Source organism: Heloderma suspectum, chromosome 1 (genome assembly GCF_057233095.1).
Source record: "Heloderma suspectum isolate Gila_16-S chromosome 1, 16-S_ref, whole genome shotgun sequence".
In the NCBI taxonomy this organism is placed as follows: domain Eukaryota; kingdom Metazoa; phylum Chordata; class Lepidosauria; order Squamata; family Helodermatidae; genus Heloderma; species Heloderma suspectum.
This window is the reverse complement of record NC_139458.1, coordinates 414,815,660-414,832,662: the sequence shown is the minus strand read 5'-3', so window position 1 is coordinate 414,832,662 and position 17,003 is coordinate 414,815,660. Positions and strand designations below refer to the sequence as shown.

At 47.1% G+C, this 17,003-nt stretch overlaps 1 protein-coding gene across 1 annotated transcript; it reads left to right on the top strand.

The window, feature by feature from the left end:
• Positions 1–3,945: 3,945 nt before the first annotated feature.
• Positions 3,946–16,992, top strand: GNMT (glycine N-methyltransferase). The gene is made up of 6 exons (XM_084829071.1): positions 3,946–4,252; positions 7,142–7,269; positions 11,819–11,932; positions 12,411–12,553; positions 13,358–13,476; positions 14,839–16,992. Exons 1-6 carry the CDS (start codon positions 4,047–4,049, stop codon positions 15,008–15,010), a joined length of 882 nt encoding a protein of 293 aa, XP_084685197.1. The 5' UTR covers positions 3,946–4,046; the 3' UTR covers positions 15,011–16,992.
• Positions 16,993–17,003: the final 11 nt, after the last annotated feature.

Genomic DNA, 17,003 nt, shown 5'->3' with positions numbered 1-17,003 from the left:
GCAACTATGGGGAATTCAACCTTCTTGCTCATTTTATGTGGCTGAAGCACATTCTGGGGCCACTTTATATTGTATGCCTTAAGGTATTTTTGGAATCTGCATCTTTTTTTAAGGCATTCCAGGGGGGAGGGTTTCTCTCTCTCTCCTGCAAATGGTGAGTTCATTGATTTAGTGCCCTTGAAGCCAAACTGAAGCAGTGCCAACCCAAACAAAAGAGCAGTATCAGCAGGGCTGGCACTGTGCACATTAGCCATCTGTACAGTGCTGAACCATGATGACAGTTGGTGCCCCTTTGGCTGAGGCCTTTCCCAGAGACATACGCAAGGGCTTTACTATGGTAGTCGCTGGCGGAAGGTTCCACCCAGTCCTGGATTCAGCCTTAACCAGCGGGAAGCAGCTCAAGTCTATATCAATCTATTCTCCGGCCCTGGCCTGCTTCCTTCCTTGACAAGCTCCCCCCCAACTCTTGTTTTTAAACCAGCCTTCCCCAACCTGGCGCCTTCCAGATGTGTTGGACTACAACTCCTAGCATCTCCCAGCCAGCCCCTCTGGGTGGGGGATGCTGAGAGTCATAGTCCAACACATCTGGAAGGCACCAGGTTGGGGAAGGTTGGTTTAAACAGTACCAGAGGGCAGATGGTTTGCGTAACCTCCCCACTCAGCTCGTTTCATGTCCGAACTTCCTGTTCAAACATGAAATCTGTCTTCTCGTTGTTTCATCTAAAATGTTGTTCCTGTAATTCAAAGCCTTTCCCACATGCTTCAGTCTCTTTCTCTCCTGCTCACTCAAATTCCAGTTTGTCCACTGCCCTCGTCCCAGAACCAACGCTGCTGGCAAGAACTAGGCAGGCCTTGAGGCAACAGGAAAGGGAAGCTGAAAAGAAGGGAGGCAGGGACTGCCACTGCACAGCATGTAGGCAGTACCCTATAAATAAAAAATGGACTTCTCATGGGGTGATGTGTTACTGCTTACTAGCCACAGATTGCCTTTGAGGTCTGTGTGGAAGTCTTTTTTTTTAAAGCCAAGGAGGCCTGTGCCACCTTAAGGACTCAAACACCCTCCCCATCCAGGGTGGACTACAGCTCCCATTGTTCCTAGCCAGCAGGGTTTATGGGAATGTGTAGTCCAACACATCTGGAAAGCAGCAGGCGGAGGGAGGCTGGAGGACTAGAACATAGCAAGTTGCCTTATAGTGAGTTACTCCATTGGTCCATCTAGCTCAGTGCTGACTACATCAGCCTTCACCTGGTGCCTTCTAGATGTGTTGGACTACAACACCCACAATCCCTTATGGCTGGGGACAATGGGTATTGATCCAAAACAAGATCACATTACGCCAGTACTTTTCCAGCTGCACTGGCTGCCAGTCAATGTCTGGGCCCAATTCAAAGTGCTGGTATTATATATTTTATTTTATTTAAAAAGTTTCTTGGCCACCTTTCAGGGCAGAAGCCCTCCCAAGGTGGCTCACAGCAATGAAATACATTAAAACCATTAAAATATTAACAATCAACACCCTAAATGGCTTGGGGCCAGGTTATCTGAACGATCGCCTCCTCCCATATGTACCTTCCCAGACTCTAAGATCATCTTCAGGGGTCCTTCTCTGGCAGCCCCTGCCAAAGGAAGCGAGGCAGTTGGCTACCAGGAAAAAGGCCTTTTCTGCTGTGGCCCCCAGCTGTGGAAAGAACTCCCTAGAGAGGTTCACATGGCACCTTTGTTGTACTCCTTTCAGTGCAAACCTTTTTGTTTTCCCAGCATTTTAGCATCCTAGCCTTTTAGCTCTGCTGTTTTAAATCTGTATTTTAAATCTCTGCATTGCTGCTAGGTTTTATTTTGGTTGTGCTTTTATACTGTAGTTTTAAGCTTTTGTATTTTATATATTGTTTTATGCTGTACTTTGTGGTTTTAATTTTTGTGAATCACCCAGAGAGCTTCAGCTATTGGGCAGTATAGAAATGAGATAAATAAAATTTGTTTATCTTAAATAAAATAAGATCTGGAGGGCACCAGATGGGGAAGGCTGGGCTACATCAACTGACAGGTGTTCTCCAAGGTTTGAGAGAGATGGTCTTTCTGGGATCTGCCTGGAGATGCCAGGGAATGAACCTTGGGCCTTCTACCTACAGCGCATATGCTCTACCATTGGACTACAGTCCCTCCATTATTAACGGAGCAATCCAACACAGTTAGGCTGCTCAGCTCTCAAAAGGACTGCAAGCTAACTTTTGTTTTCTAAAGCTTGAGATGCTCTGCTTGTGCTTTCATCTGACGCATGGGGTCATTACCTACGTAAGTGTGTGTGAGTATATTTGTGGTGGTGCATATTCTTCTCTCAGTTGCCTCTCTACCTCTGTTGTCTCTTGCATTGTATTGTTTCTTTGTTCAGTTTACTCAGTAAAGAACCAGGTACAATGAAGGTGCTGCATCAATAGTCATAATAAAATACTCGGTGTTGGTGTAGAGGTCTGTGTACTTCACAGCAGGCGGGGCTCCAATCCCATAATAATCTTCTCATAAAATGAGCCAACTGGGCAAAAGAGTCAGCTATCTAATACTGAGCAATAATAATAATAAGTCAAGACTTTAAAATATTTGGAGATAGAAAATATACATGTCCCAAGATTCCCTGTTTGTCTCTGATGCTCTTAGAAGAGGAAAGCTCTGATGTGAAGAATGTGGTGTCATACTTCTATCCATGGCTAATAGCTGTGATAGCTAAACTGGACATGGTTGGAGGCAGTCCACCTCTGAAGACCAGATGCTCTTTATTAATTCATTTTATCTGTTTATAAGCCACCCTTCAGGGCAGGACTCTCAGGGCCGTGTACATGTTAAAAGAACCCCCAATGCAATACAAACTCTATCAAATATTTTATACCTCAAAAATGATTTCACCAGGATAGTTTACAAAAATACAGAAACAAAACCCAAAAACTGAAGTGCAGCAAACTGAAACAGACCACGGAGAAGAGAAGCAGATAGAACAACTAAAATCCTGTAGGACTATAAAAGACAAAAATGGAACAGCCCGATCCTATGTATGTTTATCCAGATGTCAGTCCTGATGTATTCAATGGGGCTTACTCCACTGTAAGTGTGCACAGCTTTCCAGCCTGAGAGCGTAATCGTATGCATTGGTTGGATCCAGTTCTAGTCACTCTTAGAGTAGATCCATTGAAATGAATGGGTTTTATGGTAGTCCTGACCAACAGAAATCCCACTGATTTCAATGAGTCCGCTTTAAGGACTACAATCTGGAGCCAACCCGATGTCTACTCGGTAAAAAAGGTAAAGGTGTCCCCAACCAGTCGTGTCCGACTCTAGGGTGTGGTGCTCATCCCCGTTTCTAAGCCGAAGAGCCAGCGCTGTCCGAAGACGCTTCCGTGGTCATGTGGCCGGCATGACTGAACACCGAGGTGCACGGAACACTGTTACCTTTCCCGCCGAGGCGGAACCTATTTATCTACTTGCAATTTCTTGCTTTCGAACTGCTAGGTTGGCAGGAGCTGGGACTGAAGACGGGAGCTCACTCCTGTTAAATTCAGTGGGGCTTACTTCCGAGTACGCATGCCTAGGATTCCAACTTTTAAGCTCGATGGGACTCGCTCCCAGGGAAGCGTGCACAGGGACCAGAGGGAAGGCTGAAACACAAGCGGGCCCGCGCGCCAGACGGCCGCCTTCCTGCCCTCCCCCTGCCGGAGATATCGGGCTGCCCGCTGTCGGAAACAGTGCACTCGGCGCGACGCGCACACCTTCGCTCTGGCCCTTGCGCCGCGGGGCGGGGCGGGGCGGGGCGGGGGCGGGGAGGCCGTCGGTGGGTGTGTCCGTTGTGCCGCCCCTGGATTGGCCGGCCGCGAGGAGAGGGGCGGCCCCCGGGCCGGACAGAGCTGCGCTGGCGACCGGCCCCCCGGCTCCTCGTTGGCCCGAAGCGCGGCGCCGCCAGTGCGGGCAGCGGCGGCGGCAGCAGCAGCGGCGGCGGCCCTCGTGCGGCCGGCCGGCGCGCGCCTTCAGCAGCCTGCCTGCCTGCCTGCCTGCCGGGGCCATGGTGGACAGCATCTACCGGACCCGCTCGCTGGGCGTGGCGGCCGAGGGGCTGCCGGACCAGTACGCCGACGGCCGGGCGGCGCGCGTCTGGCAGCTCTACATCGGCGACACGCGGAGCCGCACGGCCGAGTACCAGACCTGGCTGGTGTCGCTGCTGCGGGGCCAGCGCTGCCGGACGGTGCTCGACGTGGCCTGCGGCACCGGGTGAGTCGGGCGGGCGGGCGAGGAGGGCGAGGAGGAGGAGGGAGCCGCCCCGCCGCCGCCGCCGCCGCCGAGGAGGCCTCCCCGCCTCCCCCAGAGGGCGCGGCTCTCTCCAAAGGTCGCTGCTGCGTGAGCCTGGCTAGCTCCTCCGATTTCTGGTCCGCGGTAACTAATCCGGCGCAGCGGCCGTTCCGCGTGGGTCCGCCCGCGACAGCGGGTGGGATTCGGTTTCGGGCCTCCCTGCGCGCGCGTCGTGCCACCCGCGTGTGGAGGCGCGGGCAGATGAAGGGATCCGGCTCATTTCGTCGTCTAAACCGGGAGGTGGGCTGAAGGTAGACTTCCAGATGTTTGGGACTTCGACTCCCAGAAGCCCCTGTCAGCGTAGCTAATGGTCAGGAATGCTGGGAGTCGAAGTCCAACGTTAACTGGAGATCTACTTTCTGTCCATCCCTGATCTAAACCGCTTGGGGGTCCGTCCCCCCCAAATTGGGAGTGACACTCTTCCGTTTAAGGGGGGGATGGGGAAGATCTGCGAGCAGATGCCATGTGCCACCTTCTTCCACCCAGGCAGCTCTCTTCTTTCACTTTCTCGCTGCCTCCTTCTGTCACTTGAAAGGTGCCCCAGCCGTCGCTTCCTCTGCACCCCACCTAAGAACTCCATCTCTGACAAGGGGTTGGTTAAGCCTTCTGCCTCTTACTTAGCCCATCCTCCGTTTCCAGCAGTATCTGAAAGGGAGCTGATGGCAGACTTTGCCTTACTCACTGAAATCAACAGGGCTAGAAATGGTTACAGTGGGACTGAACTTAGTAATGATTAGCTTATGCCCTGTTGATTTCAATGGGTCTGTGATTAAGCCTGCATCCAAACCTAGGGCTGTCTTCAAATTTAAAGAAATCTGCATCGATCGGTTGTATGGCTTTCAACTAACTTTAATTCTGCATATTACTACGTTCTCAAGAAAACAGAGCATGCTTTTTGTTTGTAGATAATGTCTGCATCATGGTTGCAGTAGGTGCCATCTTAAGAGACACCCCCTCCCCCACACACACACACACACACACACACATACACGAGTGAGAAAATGATAAGGGAACACCTACCATTTGTGTATTTTGGGAACATGTGAAAAGCAATGTGCTTATTTTAAAGCCTGCCCCTGATTAATTGGGGACATCTTTCAATTGGTTGATCGATTTAAAATATTTTTCAACTAACCAATTTATTTGACAAAATGTTTCATCCATACAGGGGTCAGGGATAGGTAGCAGATAGAGACTACTTCTCCTCCCCTTTGCCCTGTATAATATTTCTCACTTTTCTCCCACTATGTCTGAATATGATGAGTGAATAGGCCTTTTACAAGCGCAATACACAAATCCCAGGGCGGGCAGGAGTATAATTTGGTCTGTGTGAACACTCCTTATTCTCTGCCCTTTACCATCCCATTTATTAGGGTGGGATGAGGTGACAAAACATCAATATAGGGCTTAATCCTATGCCTGTTTAGACAGAACGAATGCCGGGAGTTGTAGGATTTCTTTCTGTCTAAACATGTGTAGGATTGCACCTTAAGGAGCAATCCTATAGTCCCTAGACATTGTCTGAGGGCCATGGGATACTGGGGATTCCCCCCTCCGAGGTTGGAGACAGCACTCCAACCTCAGAAGGGGGAGTTGGAGATCCCCCCCCCCCCCGGGAAGAGCTGCGCTGGCTGGCCTCCGAGGTCAGAAAATCAATCTTGGAGAGGGGGAAAAGGGGATGTTCCAGTGGCTGGGAAGGGAGGCCAGAGCCTCTTCCAGCCTCTGTCCCTCCCCCTCTGAAGCAACATCGCTAAATGGGCAAAAAAGCCCTTCTGGTGAAAAACACAACAATCAGAGGACAGGGAGGTAAAGACCGCCTCCGCCACTCCTCCCGCCCTACCAGCTTCAGCTTGGCAGGTCATGGGACACACGGAAGCCTCCGAGTTCAGACGCTTCCGTCTCACAAGGGTGCAACCCATACTTAACAAAATGTTAAGTATAAACATGGTTACATCTTGGGCATGGTACAGGTGGATGTGGATTCACACAGTTGGGTGTGCTTTAAGCTGTACATTTTACAATGTACGGTAACTTTTACCTGTCTCCCTCACATGTACATTTGTGTGTACTCATTTGTGTACATCCCAGTCTTCTGAATGCATGAGTTCAGCCAGGCTAAGAAGTCAAAGCTGCTTAATTCTTGCTGCCTGGATAGATGCTCAACATGCACTGAGCCACACACAGTTGTGACATTTACATGGATCTGTGTAGTGGCAGGCAACTTGGTGCCTCCAGAGGTTTTGGACTACATCTCCCCAAACCCCTGAGCATTGGCCATGCTGGCTGGGGCTGATGGGAATTATGGTCCAAAACTGGTTAAAGAGTGAGAACACACTGGATTTCTTTCCCCCTGTATTGTTAGTGAATGAGTATTGTAGTTCATATTTCATACTTTACATGTAGAAGCCCCCAGGTTCAATCCCCAGCATCTCCAGGTAGGCCTGGAAAAACTCCTGCCTAAAACCCCGGAGAGCCGCTGCCACTCAGTGTCAAGAATATTGGGCTAGATGGACCCATGGTCTTAATTGTGCATAAGGCAGCTTCTGTGTTCCATATATGTGACTGCGTATACAGTATTAGAGGAGGGTGCTTGCTCTGCATTACTTAAATGGACGTGCATTTATACACCTGCAATGAACTATTCTGATGTAATTCGCTATCAATTGCACAGTCCTCTGGGATAGTTCTTATCCCATGATCTGCCTGTGTCCCCTCACTACTGGTCAGCAATGCAGAGAACTCGTACAGGGATAGCTTGCTCCATGCCTCTTCCCTGAGGGGTTCACGGATAACTCTCTCTTTCTGGTGCAGTGTGGATTCTATTATGCTGGTTGAGGAAGGATTCAGGGTCACCAGTGTGGATGCCAGTGACAAGATGCTTAAATATGCCCTGAAGGAGCGATGGAATCGTAGAAAAGAAGACTCTTTCGACCACTGGGGTAATCTAGTATTTGTTTGGATTAAGACTGTCTGCCAACTGACTAAGGGGTTTTTAGTTGATTGCTCATCTGTTTAAGTGATTAGTACACATAAATATTTTTCTTTATTATAAAACCTCTATACACACACACACACTCACTCCGAAGAAAATGTAAGAGAACTTGAGTTTAATAATAACAAAACATCTCTATTAGAAGTAAAGACCATTATCCCCAGTCCCAAGACATACCCTGAAGGGAGATGAAACATCAGCTTTGCTAACACTAAGTTGGTCTAAGTTTGGTTGATTCCTGGATGGGAGACCACTTGGGAATCTAAGGTATGCTGCCTTAATTTGCATCATGGAAGAAAAGGAGGATTTAAATGATATAAGAGATGGGAAAGCTTTTTTATTTCAGGAACAAGTCATACACCGGGACCAAAATAGCCTCAAAAAGTAAACAAGCATGCCCTTAAGTTTCAGCCCCATAAACTTAAATTTTGCCTTTTGTGTTTAAACTGGTCCATAGGCAGCCAATCAGCTAAAATTTGATCAGTAGAGTTTAAAGCTTGCAGCCCTGGTCTACATGTATAAATGCCTCTATACCATTTAATATTTGTCTATATTTTGCTAATTCTGTGCTGGACTTGCACAACAGAGGAAATTCCCATTGCTGCTCTCCAGCCTCACTGCTAAGGATACAAACAAGATGTGGATCTACAAGAGTTTTAGCCCAAGACAATTGGGCCCATTGCTCTTGAGGTGTTGAGGTTTGAACACCTCCAATAACAGGGTCTGAGCATTTGTTCCAAGTTTGTTTAAATCAGTTTGCAGGGAGTTTATGCATAGGCTGTAAGAACTGATGAAATATGATCGGTGCTGCTGAAGCAACTGGTGAAATGCCTATCATGTAATGAGCTCCCTGTTGACATACATCCTGCCACGGCACAGAACACGACATGGAGGTGGGGGGGTTCCTTGCTACATTGCTGACCTGAAAAGGAGAAGGGGACAGATCATCTCCAGTCTGCGTTTAGGCTGAAGTTGAGACTTAGTCCCTCTCCTGATTTCACAGTGTATACTTGTAATTATATGTTCATGACAAAGAAAATAAGGGTTGAAAACTATTTAAGCCTTTTGAAACTTGATCTGTTGAATACAAAAACTGTTATAGAACTCCAAATTGTGCCCTTTACTGTGTATGTGTGTTTGGGGTAGGGTTGAGGGGGAAGATACTAAATCCCCTCCTGATTTACAAATCAGGGCCTGCATAAATGCCTTGGGAGAGATTAACTAATAGTCTATATGGATCAGTTCATCTATTTCAGCATTTATATAGGGGAGCCCAAGTTGTCCGTGCAATTTCGGTGATTTAGGCTCTCTGTGTGTGCGTGCTGAAACCATCAAAAATTCTGCACCCAAATAAGCAAAATTCTGCAAATTGTCCTAAGTTATGCATATTTGAGCATATTTCTGTAATTTGCATAATTTTTTTTCTATAATCACTGGGCAGAGCAATGAACTATGCATGACACTGAAGCTCCACGTTATCATTGGGTTCTTATTGAGCCTCCACTGCAGCAACTTAAGAGATTTCTTCAGACATGAAAGAATTTTAAAATTCTGTCCTTTCAGCCATAGGGGCCAGAAACTTTTTTTTTTTCTTTTAATAAAACTCAAGGCTCTTGGGGAAACTGAATTCTGCAGCTGGTGCCTCTTGCATGGCAAATTCAGAATACAAACACCCTAGCTGGCATCAAGCCAGCATCACATTTTCCTGGAAGCGGCTGTAAAACTGAAAGTTCTGTCTCCTTATTCTTTTGCCTGCCCAGTCTTCAACAGATCCTCTCCCTGATTATGGTTGATGCTTATTTTTTTCGTGACACAGCAGCCTTGAGTTGAATGTGGTGTTTTTTATATGATTGTTATCAAACATAGCACTCAGCCAATCTAATCTCTGATCAGAGTTTTCATCCAGCAAAAGTTGGTGTTTGTGGTTCTAGTCACAGAAGTATAATTTGCAAATGAGCACCTTGATGTTGCATCATATAGCTGAAAATCCCTTAAGGGTTATCTAATACAGCTCCTAAAATTGTAGAATCCCTACCATGCTGATTTAATTGCAGAATGAGGCCAAAACATTTTCATTTTTTTCTAGCCCTGGAAGAATACATTGAAATCCAGGTCACTTTAGTATTCTCACAAGACTTTTTACTCCCATGGGTTATTCTGTCATGGAGCAGTGTGTGTAAGTGGGATCTTTCTTTGGATTGGGGCCCTGCCTCCATGGTATCTCTGGCTGAAATGAGATCAGATAAGTATTTTCCAGACAAAGGGATTTGATCCAGAAAGGGACCTTCCACCCGATATTTGGGGATCCCTCCCCCCACGCGCGCGCACTACGGCTCACTGCATCCAGCAGGGTCACCTGCCTCTCTGTGTAACATTTTCAGGGGGCTGGAGGGGCTGCTGTGGGAAGGGGCAAGGAAGCCCACTTCCATCAGCACAGTTGACCCAGCATAAACCTGGATCCAACCGAAACTGATTATTGGCCAAGTCACAGATGAATATGCAAGCTTAACATCCCCCACCTGCTGTTCCCCAAGCAACATAGTCCACCTATGAGGTTCTTTGTAGCTTTTGCTCCCCTTTACTTCAATGGAAGGAGCCCTCTACCTCTTTCAAAGGCTTCCAGGCTAGGTAATTCTCTGGATGGAATTGGATAACCCAGCCCAGTCACAGGGGTGCACCTCCTATCTCTTGCCAGCCGGTCTCCCTCCAGTTGTTAGGACCACTGTAACTGGTTCATGCCTCCTGCTCATGGACTAAGATCTGCTTCAGATCTGTAGTGGGACCAGTGCTTTTCAACTTATTTATGAGTGAGGAATGAAGTGGCCAAGATTGCTGATGACACAAAATTATTTAGTGTGTCTAAAACAAAAGGGGTTTGTGAGGAACTCCAAAAGGATCTCTCCAAATTGGGGGAATGGGCATCCAAATGGCAAATGCGGTTCAGCGTAAGCAAGTGTAAAGTGATGCACGTTAGGGCAAAAAATTCCACCAAGTATATACTGATGGGATCTGAACTAGCGGTGACTGACCAAGAAAGAGAGTGTGGGGTTGTGGTGGACAACTCAGTAAAAATATTGACACAGTGTGCAGCTGCTGTGGAAAAGGCAAATTCCGTGTTAGGCATAATCAGGAATGGAATTGAAAATAAAACTGTCAATATCATACTGCCCTTATGCAAAGCTATGGTGCGGCCACACTTGGAATACTGTGTACAGTTCTGGTCACCGCACCTAAAAAAGGATATTGTAGAGTTGGAGAAAGGGCAACGAAAATGATCAAAGGGCTGGAGCAACTCCCCTATGAGGAAGTGTTACAAGATCTGGAATGGTTTAGCTTAGGAAAAAAGCAAGCAAGGGGAGACATAATAGAGATGTACAAAATTATGCATGGTGTGGAGGAAGTGAATAGGGAAACATTTTTCTCTCTCAAAATACTAGAACCGGGGTCATCCCATGAAGCTGATTGGTGGGAGATTCAGGATGGATAAAAGGAAGTGCTGCTTCATACAGTGCATAGTTAAACTATGGAATTCACTTCCACAAGATGTAGTGATAGATTCCAAATTGGATGGCTTTAAAAGGGGATTGGACAAATGCATGGAGGAATGGCTACTAGGCCTGATTGCTTTAGCTACCTCCAGTATCAGAAGCAGTAAGCCTATGTGCACCAGTTGCTGAGGAACATGGGCACAAGGGCGCTCTTGCAGTCATGTCCTGCTTGTGCATTTCCCATGGAAAGCTGGTTGGCTACTGTATGAGCAGAATGCTGGACTAGATAGATCCTTGGTCTGAGCCAGCAGGGCTCATGTTGGGCCCATGTATCTAATGGTAAAAGATTGGTTAGGTTGGTGAGCACACAAGAGACAGGGCTTTCTGGGTTATGGCCCCAACAGCTGAGGGGCTCTTCCAGTTGTCTTGGATCTTGCCTCTAAGATACAGGCATTTACGTGGGCTTTCTTTCAACAGCACTGACTTTAAATAGCTTTGAGCAGCTTTCTGATGTGTCTAATATATCTATTGCCTCTAGCACCCAGGATGGAAAAAAACACAATTTCTCCTTCTTGCTTTTTAAAGTAGTGCAGTGCCCAGTACAAGGGCTCTGTTCTCTATCCTCCATGTGTAAAAGGAATATAATCAGTAAACCCATAAAGCCACAGAAACATAGTAATTATCCTGTCCAATCAGGCCCCAAATCAATGTAGTCCAACAATATGTCTCCTATAGTGACTAGCCATTGTGGCTCGTTCCTGGGAAAACTCACGAACACAACATAATGGAGCAAGCCAGTTGATGATGGAGAAAGCCAGACGTTTCCATCTTGGCAACTGCAACTAAGAGCTGTTCATAGAACATCATGAAAATATTAGACTACAGCTCCCATGGCTATGCTAGCTGGGGATGATTGAAGTTATTCCCAGCACATTTGGAAGGCACCAGGTTGGGGAAGGCAAGTTGATTTCCTCCACATGTGCACAATGTACTTTTTTTCCTCCACAGTCATTGAGGAGGCCAACTGGCTCACCCTGCCACAGGACCTGCAGAAGCCTGGCAAGGGGTTTGATGCTGTCATCTGCCTGGGGAACTCTTTTGCACATCTTCCAGATTTTAAAGGTGAGTGTCACAGCTGGGTTGGGTTAATAATGACATTCCCAAGAGGAAGCTCTGCTCTTGCTGGAAGCTAACCTAGACTCAGCTTAAGATGGAACACTTAGCAGAGGCCTCAGTGGTAGATCTGTTCTTGAGGGTTTGTTGCATAAAAGGCTCTCAAAAACTAGAATTAGTGGTGTACTCAGGGCTGGACTTTGGGGCTGAAGTCCAGTGTCCCCACTCAATGGAAAGAACAAGAGCGCCCCCAAATGCAGCAAGGCTGCCTTACCACATTTTAAAGTGAATAACACATTACCATCTAAAGAGGGGTTGCCCCCATTAAATCCAGAGACTCAAGTTACCTCAGTGGACCAGTGCGCAGGATTAAGGTGCTCTGGGTTTGAAAGCAAACGGAATACATGATCCAAGGTTTACTTAGGCTTGTGTGGTGGGCCAAAATAGAAAAGGAAGGAATTTAATCCAATGCTGTCTCTACTCCTAGGTGACCAAGGGGTTCATAAGCAGGCCCTTAAGAACATTGCTAGTATGGTTCGGCCAGGTGGCATCCTGGTCATTGACCACCGTAACTATGACTACATCCTGGAAACAGGTTGCGCCCCTCCTGGGAAGAACATCTACTACAAGGTATTCCCAGCAATAGGCCTTGCCTAAGCTGTTACGGCAGTCTTGGCGCAGCAAAAACACCTCTCCTGTTTTCATGGCTTCCCATAACCAATTCTGACAGAGAACGTGGTATAATACCCCTCATCACTGCAAGCAGCAGCAGGAGCAGCACTAGAATTCCCAAACATTTTAGTTTCAGCCTCAATGGCAGGAGTGGCTTTTTCTCCAGGGGTTAACAAGAAATTCATTGGGGCAACAGGTAAATCCCAAGAGCACCACCTGGGCCTGAGGGAACGCCAGCTCGGGGAGAAAGTTATATGACTCATGGAGGGAATTAAAGGAGGAAGTGGTAGTGGCAGCACCAATATGTATGTATACCAACTACAGTTCACAACCAATTCAGTCAGCATGGCCCTGTTGGGAGTTGTTGTCCAACTCTTCTGGAAGGAACCAAGTTGGGGAAGGCTAGTGTATATCCAATAATACAGAGAGAAGAGTGTGGTTCTATGCAGCAGAGGTGTCAATTAAGAACATAAGAAGAGCTATGCTGGGTCAGACCAAAGGCCTATCTAGACCAGCATTCTGTTCACACACTGACCAATCAGATGCCCGCACGAAGCACCATCCTACTTCTGTTCCCCAGCAACTGCCATACAGAGACATACTGCCTCTGGTACTGGAGGTAATATATAGTAGCCATTAATAGCCTTATTCTCCATGAAATCTGGGCAGAGGCTGGGGTAGGACTAAGCACAATGGACAAGCCAGGCAGGGACCAAAAGAAGGAAATTAACACTGGAAATTCATTCTCCCCCTCTCTCCAAGAGTGACTTAACCAAGGACATCACTACATCGGTACTCCTTGTGAACAACAAACCAAATATGGTGACACTGGACTACACACTGCAGGTCCCGTCTGAGAATGATGGAAGCCCAGAACTGAGGTATAATCTCTCAGAGCTCATAGGGTACTGACAGACTTGATAGCAAGTTTGGACCCAGCCAGCCATTTTGTAAAAGGCCAAACAAAACTGGCAGGTGCCTGGGTCCAGTAATACATACATGCAAACCTGTTCAGTCCTGACATCACCCTTGGAAGCCCTGCTTTCTGGTCCTCTGCTCAGAACCCTCAGCTTGGCAAGTACCAAGGAGAGGGCCTGCTTAGTGGTGGCTTAGAATTCACTCCAGTGGATGGCGCACATGGGCCCCCTCATTGGTGGCTTTTAAGTGGCTTTTTAAAACGTTTTATTTTTCTCAGCTTTTCATTGATGGCTTCATGTTTTAGCTGCTGTTTTGTTTATTGGTGTTTTAACTGTATGTATTATTGCTGTAAGCCCCCTTGTGGGGGTTGTACCCTAAAAGACAGGATAAAAATATTTTAAAAATAAGAGGATTATGGGTAGAAGGCATCCATGTAAATTGACCTTCTCCAACCTGGTGCCCACCAGTTGTGTCAACTGTCCATGCTCCTGGGGATGGTGAGTGTTATCATCCAGCACATCTAGAGGGTAACTGGGTAGGGAAGGCAGATGTTAATCATACCGTACCTCACTGAAAGAACATACCCCTAACACAATTATCTTCCTTTGCATTGACATGAAGTAGGAATCGTTGGGGACTGTATGCAAATATAGTAACTGTCCCTCACCAATAGCTGTGTTGGCTAGGACCGATGGGAGTTGTAGGCTAAAACACCTGGAAGACCACAAGTTGCCCACCTCTGCTCTACAACATCAAAAATCTTTTTTTGATGCAAACTGAAAATTTTCAGATGCAAATTACCCTATGCAAATTGCGTGGGGAAATTTTCCAATTTGGGTTTTTTTCCAGAAAAAATCTGGATCTCGTCATTCCAGTGAAAAAAACGAAGTCAATCCTACAAGCCTGAAGTCCTGCCATCCCTTGGCTAGCTTAGCCTTCCCCATCTGATGCCCTCCAGATGTGTTACACTGCAACTCCCATAATCCTCAGCCAGCATGTCTAGCTGAACTGGGAGGGAACAGGCATATGGCGATGTCTCTGCCTGCCCCTTTCCTTCTCCTGGTTCTCTCAGGCTGCTTCCAGATGGAAGACGTTATATAATCAAAAGACGTTTTTCAACTATTCCATCTTTTCCTGCTTAGTGAGTTTTCTGTGGAAACAAAAAAGAAAGCAGCAGAGGAGAAACACAGGAGGCATCAAGTGGAAGATGTTTTATGGGCTCCCTATAAAATTTTGTGAATGAGGCAGGGAGATTGCATGATAAAAGACTCATCTGAAAACACTCCCATACAAGTTAGTTGCTAAAATGTCTTATCTTTTGCCAGCCAATTCCGTCTCTCTTACTACCCTCATCGCCTGGAGCCTTTCACAGAACTACTGAAAAATGCTGTACAAGGCCCGTGTGAACACACCATCCTGGGGGACTTCAAGCCGTACACGCCAGGCCAGCAATACAGCCCATGCTATTTCATCCACGTGTTGAAGAAAATGGGCTGACAGCTCTGCTGCACACTACCCCGGCACGCATATGGTTCTCTCTGCTGTCACTGGAGTGGCTGGTGGTGTTCAAATCCTGTGCAAGCAACAGCGAATGTGCATACAAACTGCGTGAACTGGAAGACTGGAGAACTGGAAGGAGTTTTCCCCCGCTTCCATCGTCTTTTTAACCTAAGGGTCCAATCTAGTTAATCTGCTTTGGGGATTGGAGCTGTTGGTCAAATTAGTGACCTCTGAGGAAGGAGGCGGGGATGGTTCGTTTTGCATCTGAATCATATGCAAAGTTGCATAGCTGGCTGAAGTGTACCTTGCTGTTCTTGATTATTATTTTGCTTCTATTGCTGAAGTTGCCTGGATAATTTGCATCAATGTTTGAAGAATTTACTAATAACTGTACCTGTCTATGTTTCTTCAGGGGCTGGGAAGGAAAGGAGAGGTGTGGAATCTGCTGTTCATGCCTTAGTCAGGCTAGGGAACATGTGTGCCTCTCAATGTTGTTGGGCTACAACACCCATCATCCCTGCCTGTTGGCTCTGCTAGCTGGGGCTAATGGGAATCAGTCCAACAACTTCCAGAGGGGCACAGGATCCCCAGCCCTGCCTTAGACTCTTGGTTCTCAGAGGGAGCTTGTGCATGGGAGTCTCTTCTGCCATTGCGAATCTCCAGCAGTTCCCATTCTTTTCAGTGGGGACTCATTCAGGAAGGTATCTGGTTGTGTTGTGCCCAGATTCTCCATAAGGGACATTTTCCGTAGTGCTCTCACTCAGGCCTGGCACTGGCAGGCAACATCGGGCAGGGCCTACCCCTGTCATATGCCCTCGGCCCTTAAATGGATACATACAACCTGTCCCAAATGCTTTTACCAGTGGGGAGTGCCACCTTTCGGTGGTAGCAGTCATCCCCCCACTCCTGCCATGCTCTCACAATGACTCAACTGCTGGGGCATTGTCAGAAACAAAGATAGTGGCTCTGACCCACCAGGGGACCCACTATTGTAGGAGGGGGTCTTGGTCAAGGGCTCCTCAAACACGGATCCAGCCCTGCTTTTCGGGTTAGGGATCTTCAGAGGCTGGGTCTTCACAGGTAGTATGGACTGTCTCACTATTTGTATGTGGGGTGTGTGTTGGGGGGACATTTAAAATACTTTGCATATTAAAAAAAACTAGCATAGCAGGGATAATGGTTTTAGGTTACTCCTTTGCCTATTTACATAGAGTTTTAATGCAGGAGAGCATTTCAGCATAATCTCCCACTTTTTAAGTACCGCGGTCCGTTCTAGCAGTACACTACGACTTCCTCCCGCTATGTCTGTAGAACAGGGCCGAAGTAATATGCTTCCAGTGCTCCACAAATGTAGGAGTCCTTTTTCGCTGTCACACTTTCAACTCCCCTCCTAAAGTTAAGAGCCCGTATAAAACTATTCCAGCCTCCAACGAAACACCGTGAGAAGATCCTTAAGGCAAAGGTGTGGCCAAGAGGTGTTCAGTTTCCATTACTGGGTACCCTCTGTGGCAGACAACCCATATTAAGTGCTTGCTGCGGCTGCTTAACCAGAGAGAATGAGGATTAAAGATTTGCCTCGTGGATTCCCTTTCTGAACGGTGGACAGCCTGCTGGAGTTTCACACCACACTTGCGTCTGCTGAGTTGCTGAACTCCAGCTGTCTGCACAAGCATTTCTAGAGGCTTAAAAAGCTGAAGCATCCAGAAGAAATCACAGAGAAAAGAGGGAGGGCAGTCTGGCAAAGCCAGTATGGGCCACAGTTGCAAGAGTAAAAAATGAGAATACTGACCAGCCTCCCACAGCTGTGGGCATAAATGCGGCTAATGTATTAACCATAATATTAATGAAGCCAGATTAGATGAGCCTAGCAAAACAGCAAAGGAGCCAGTATGGGAACAAGACCAGTTCTACAAAACACTTGCTTATTGCAACCGCATATATAATTATCACTACGCCCTACAGGAAAACAAATGAAATCTGATCTACTGGT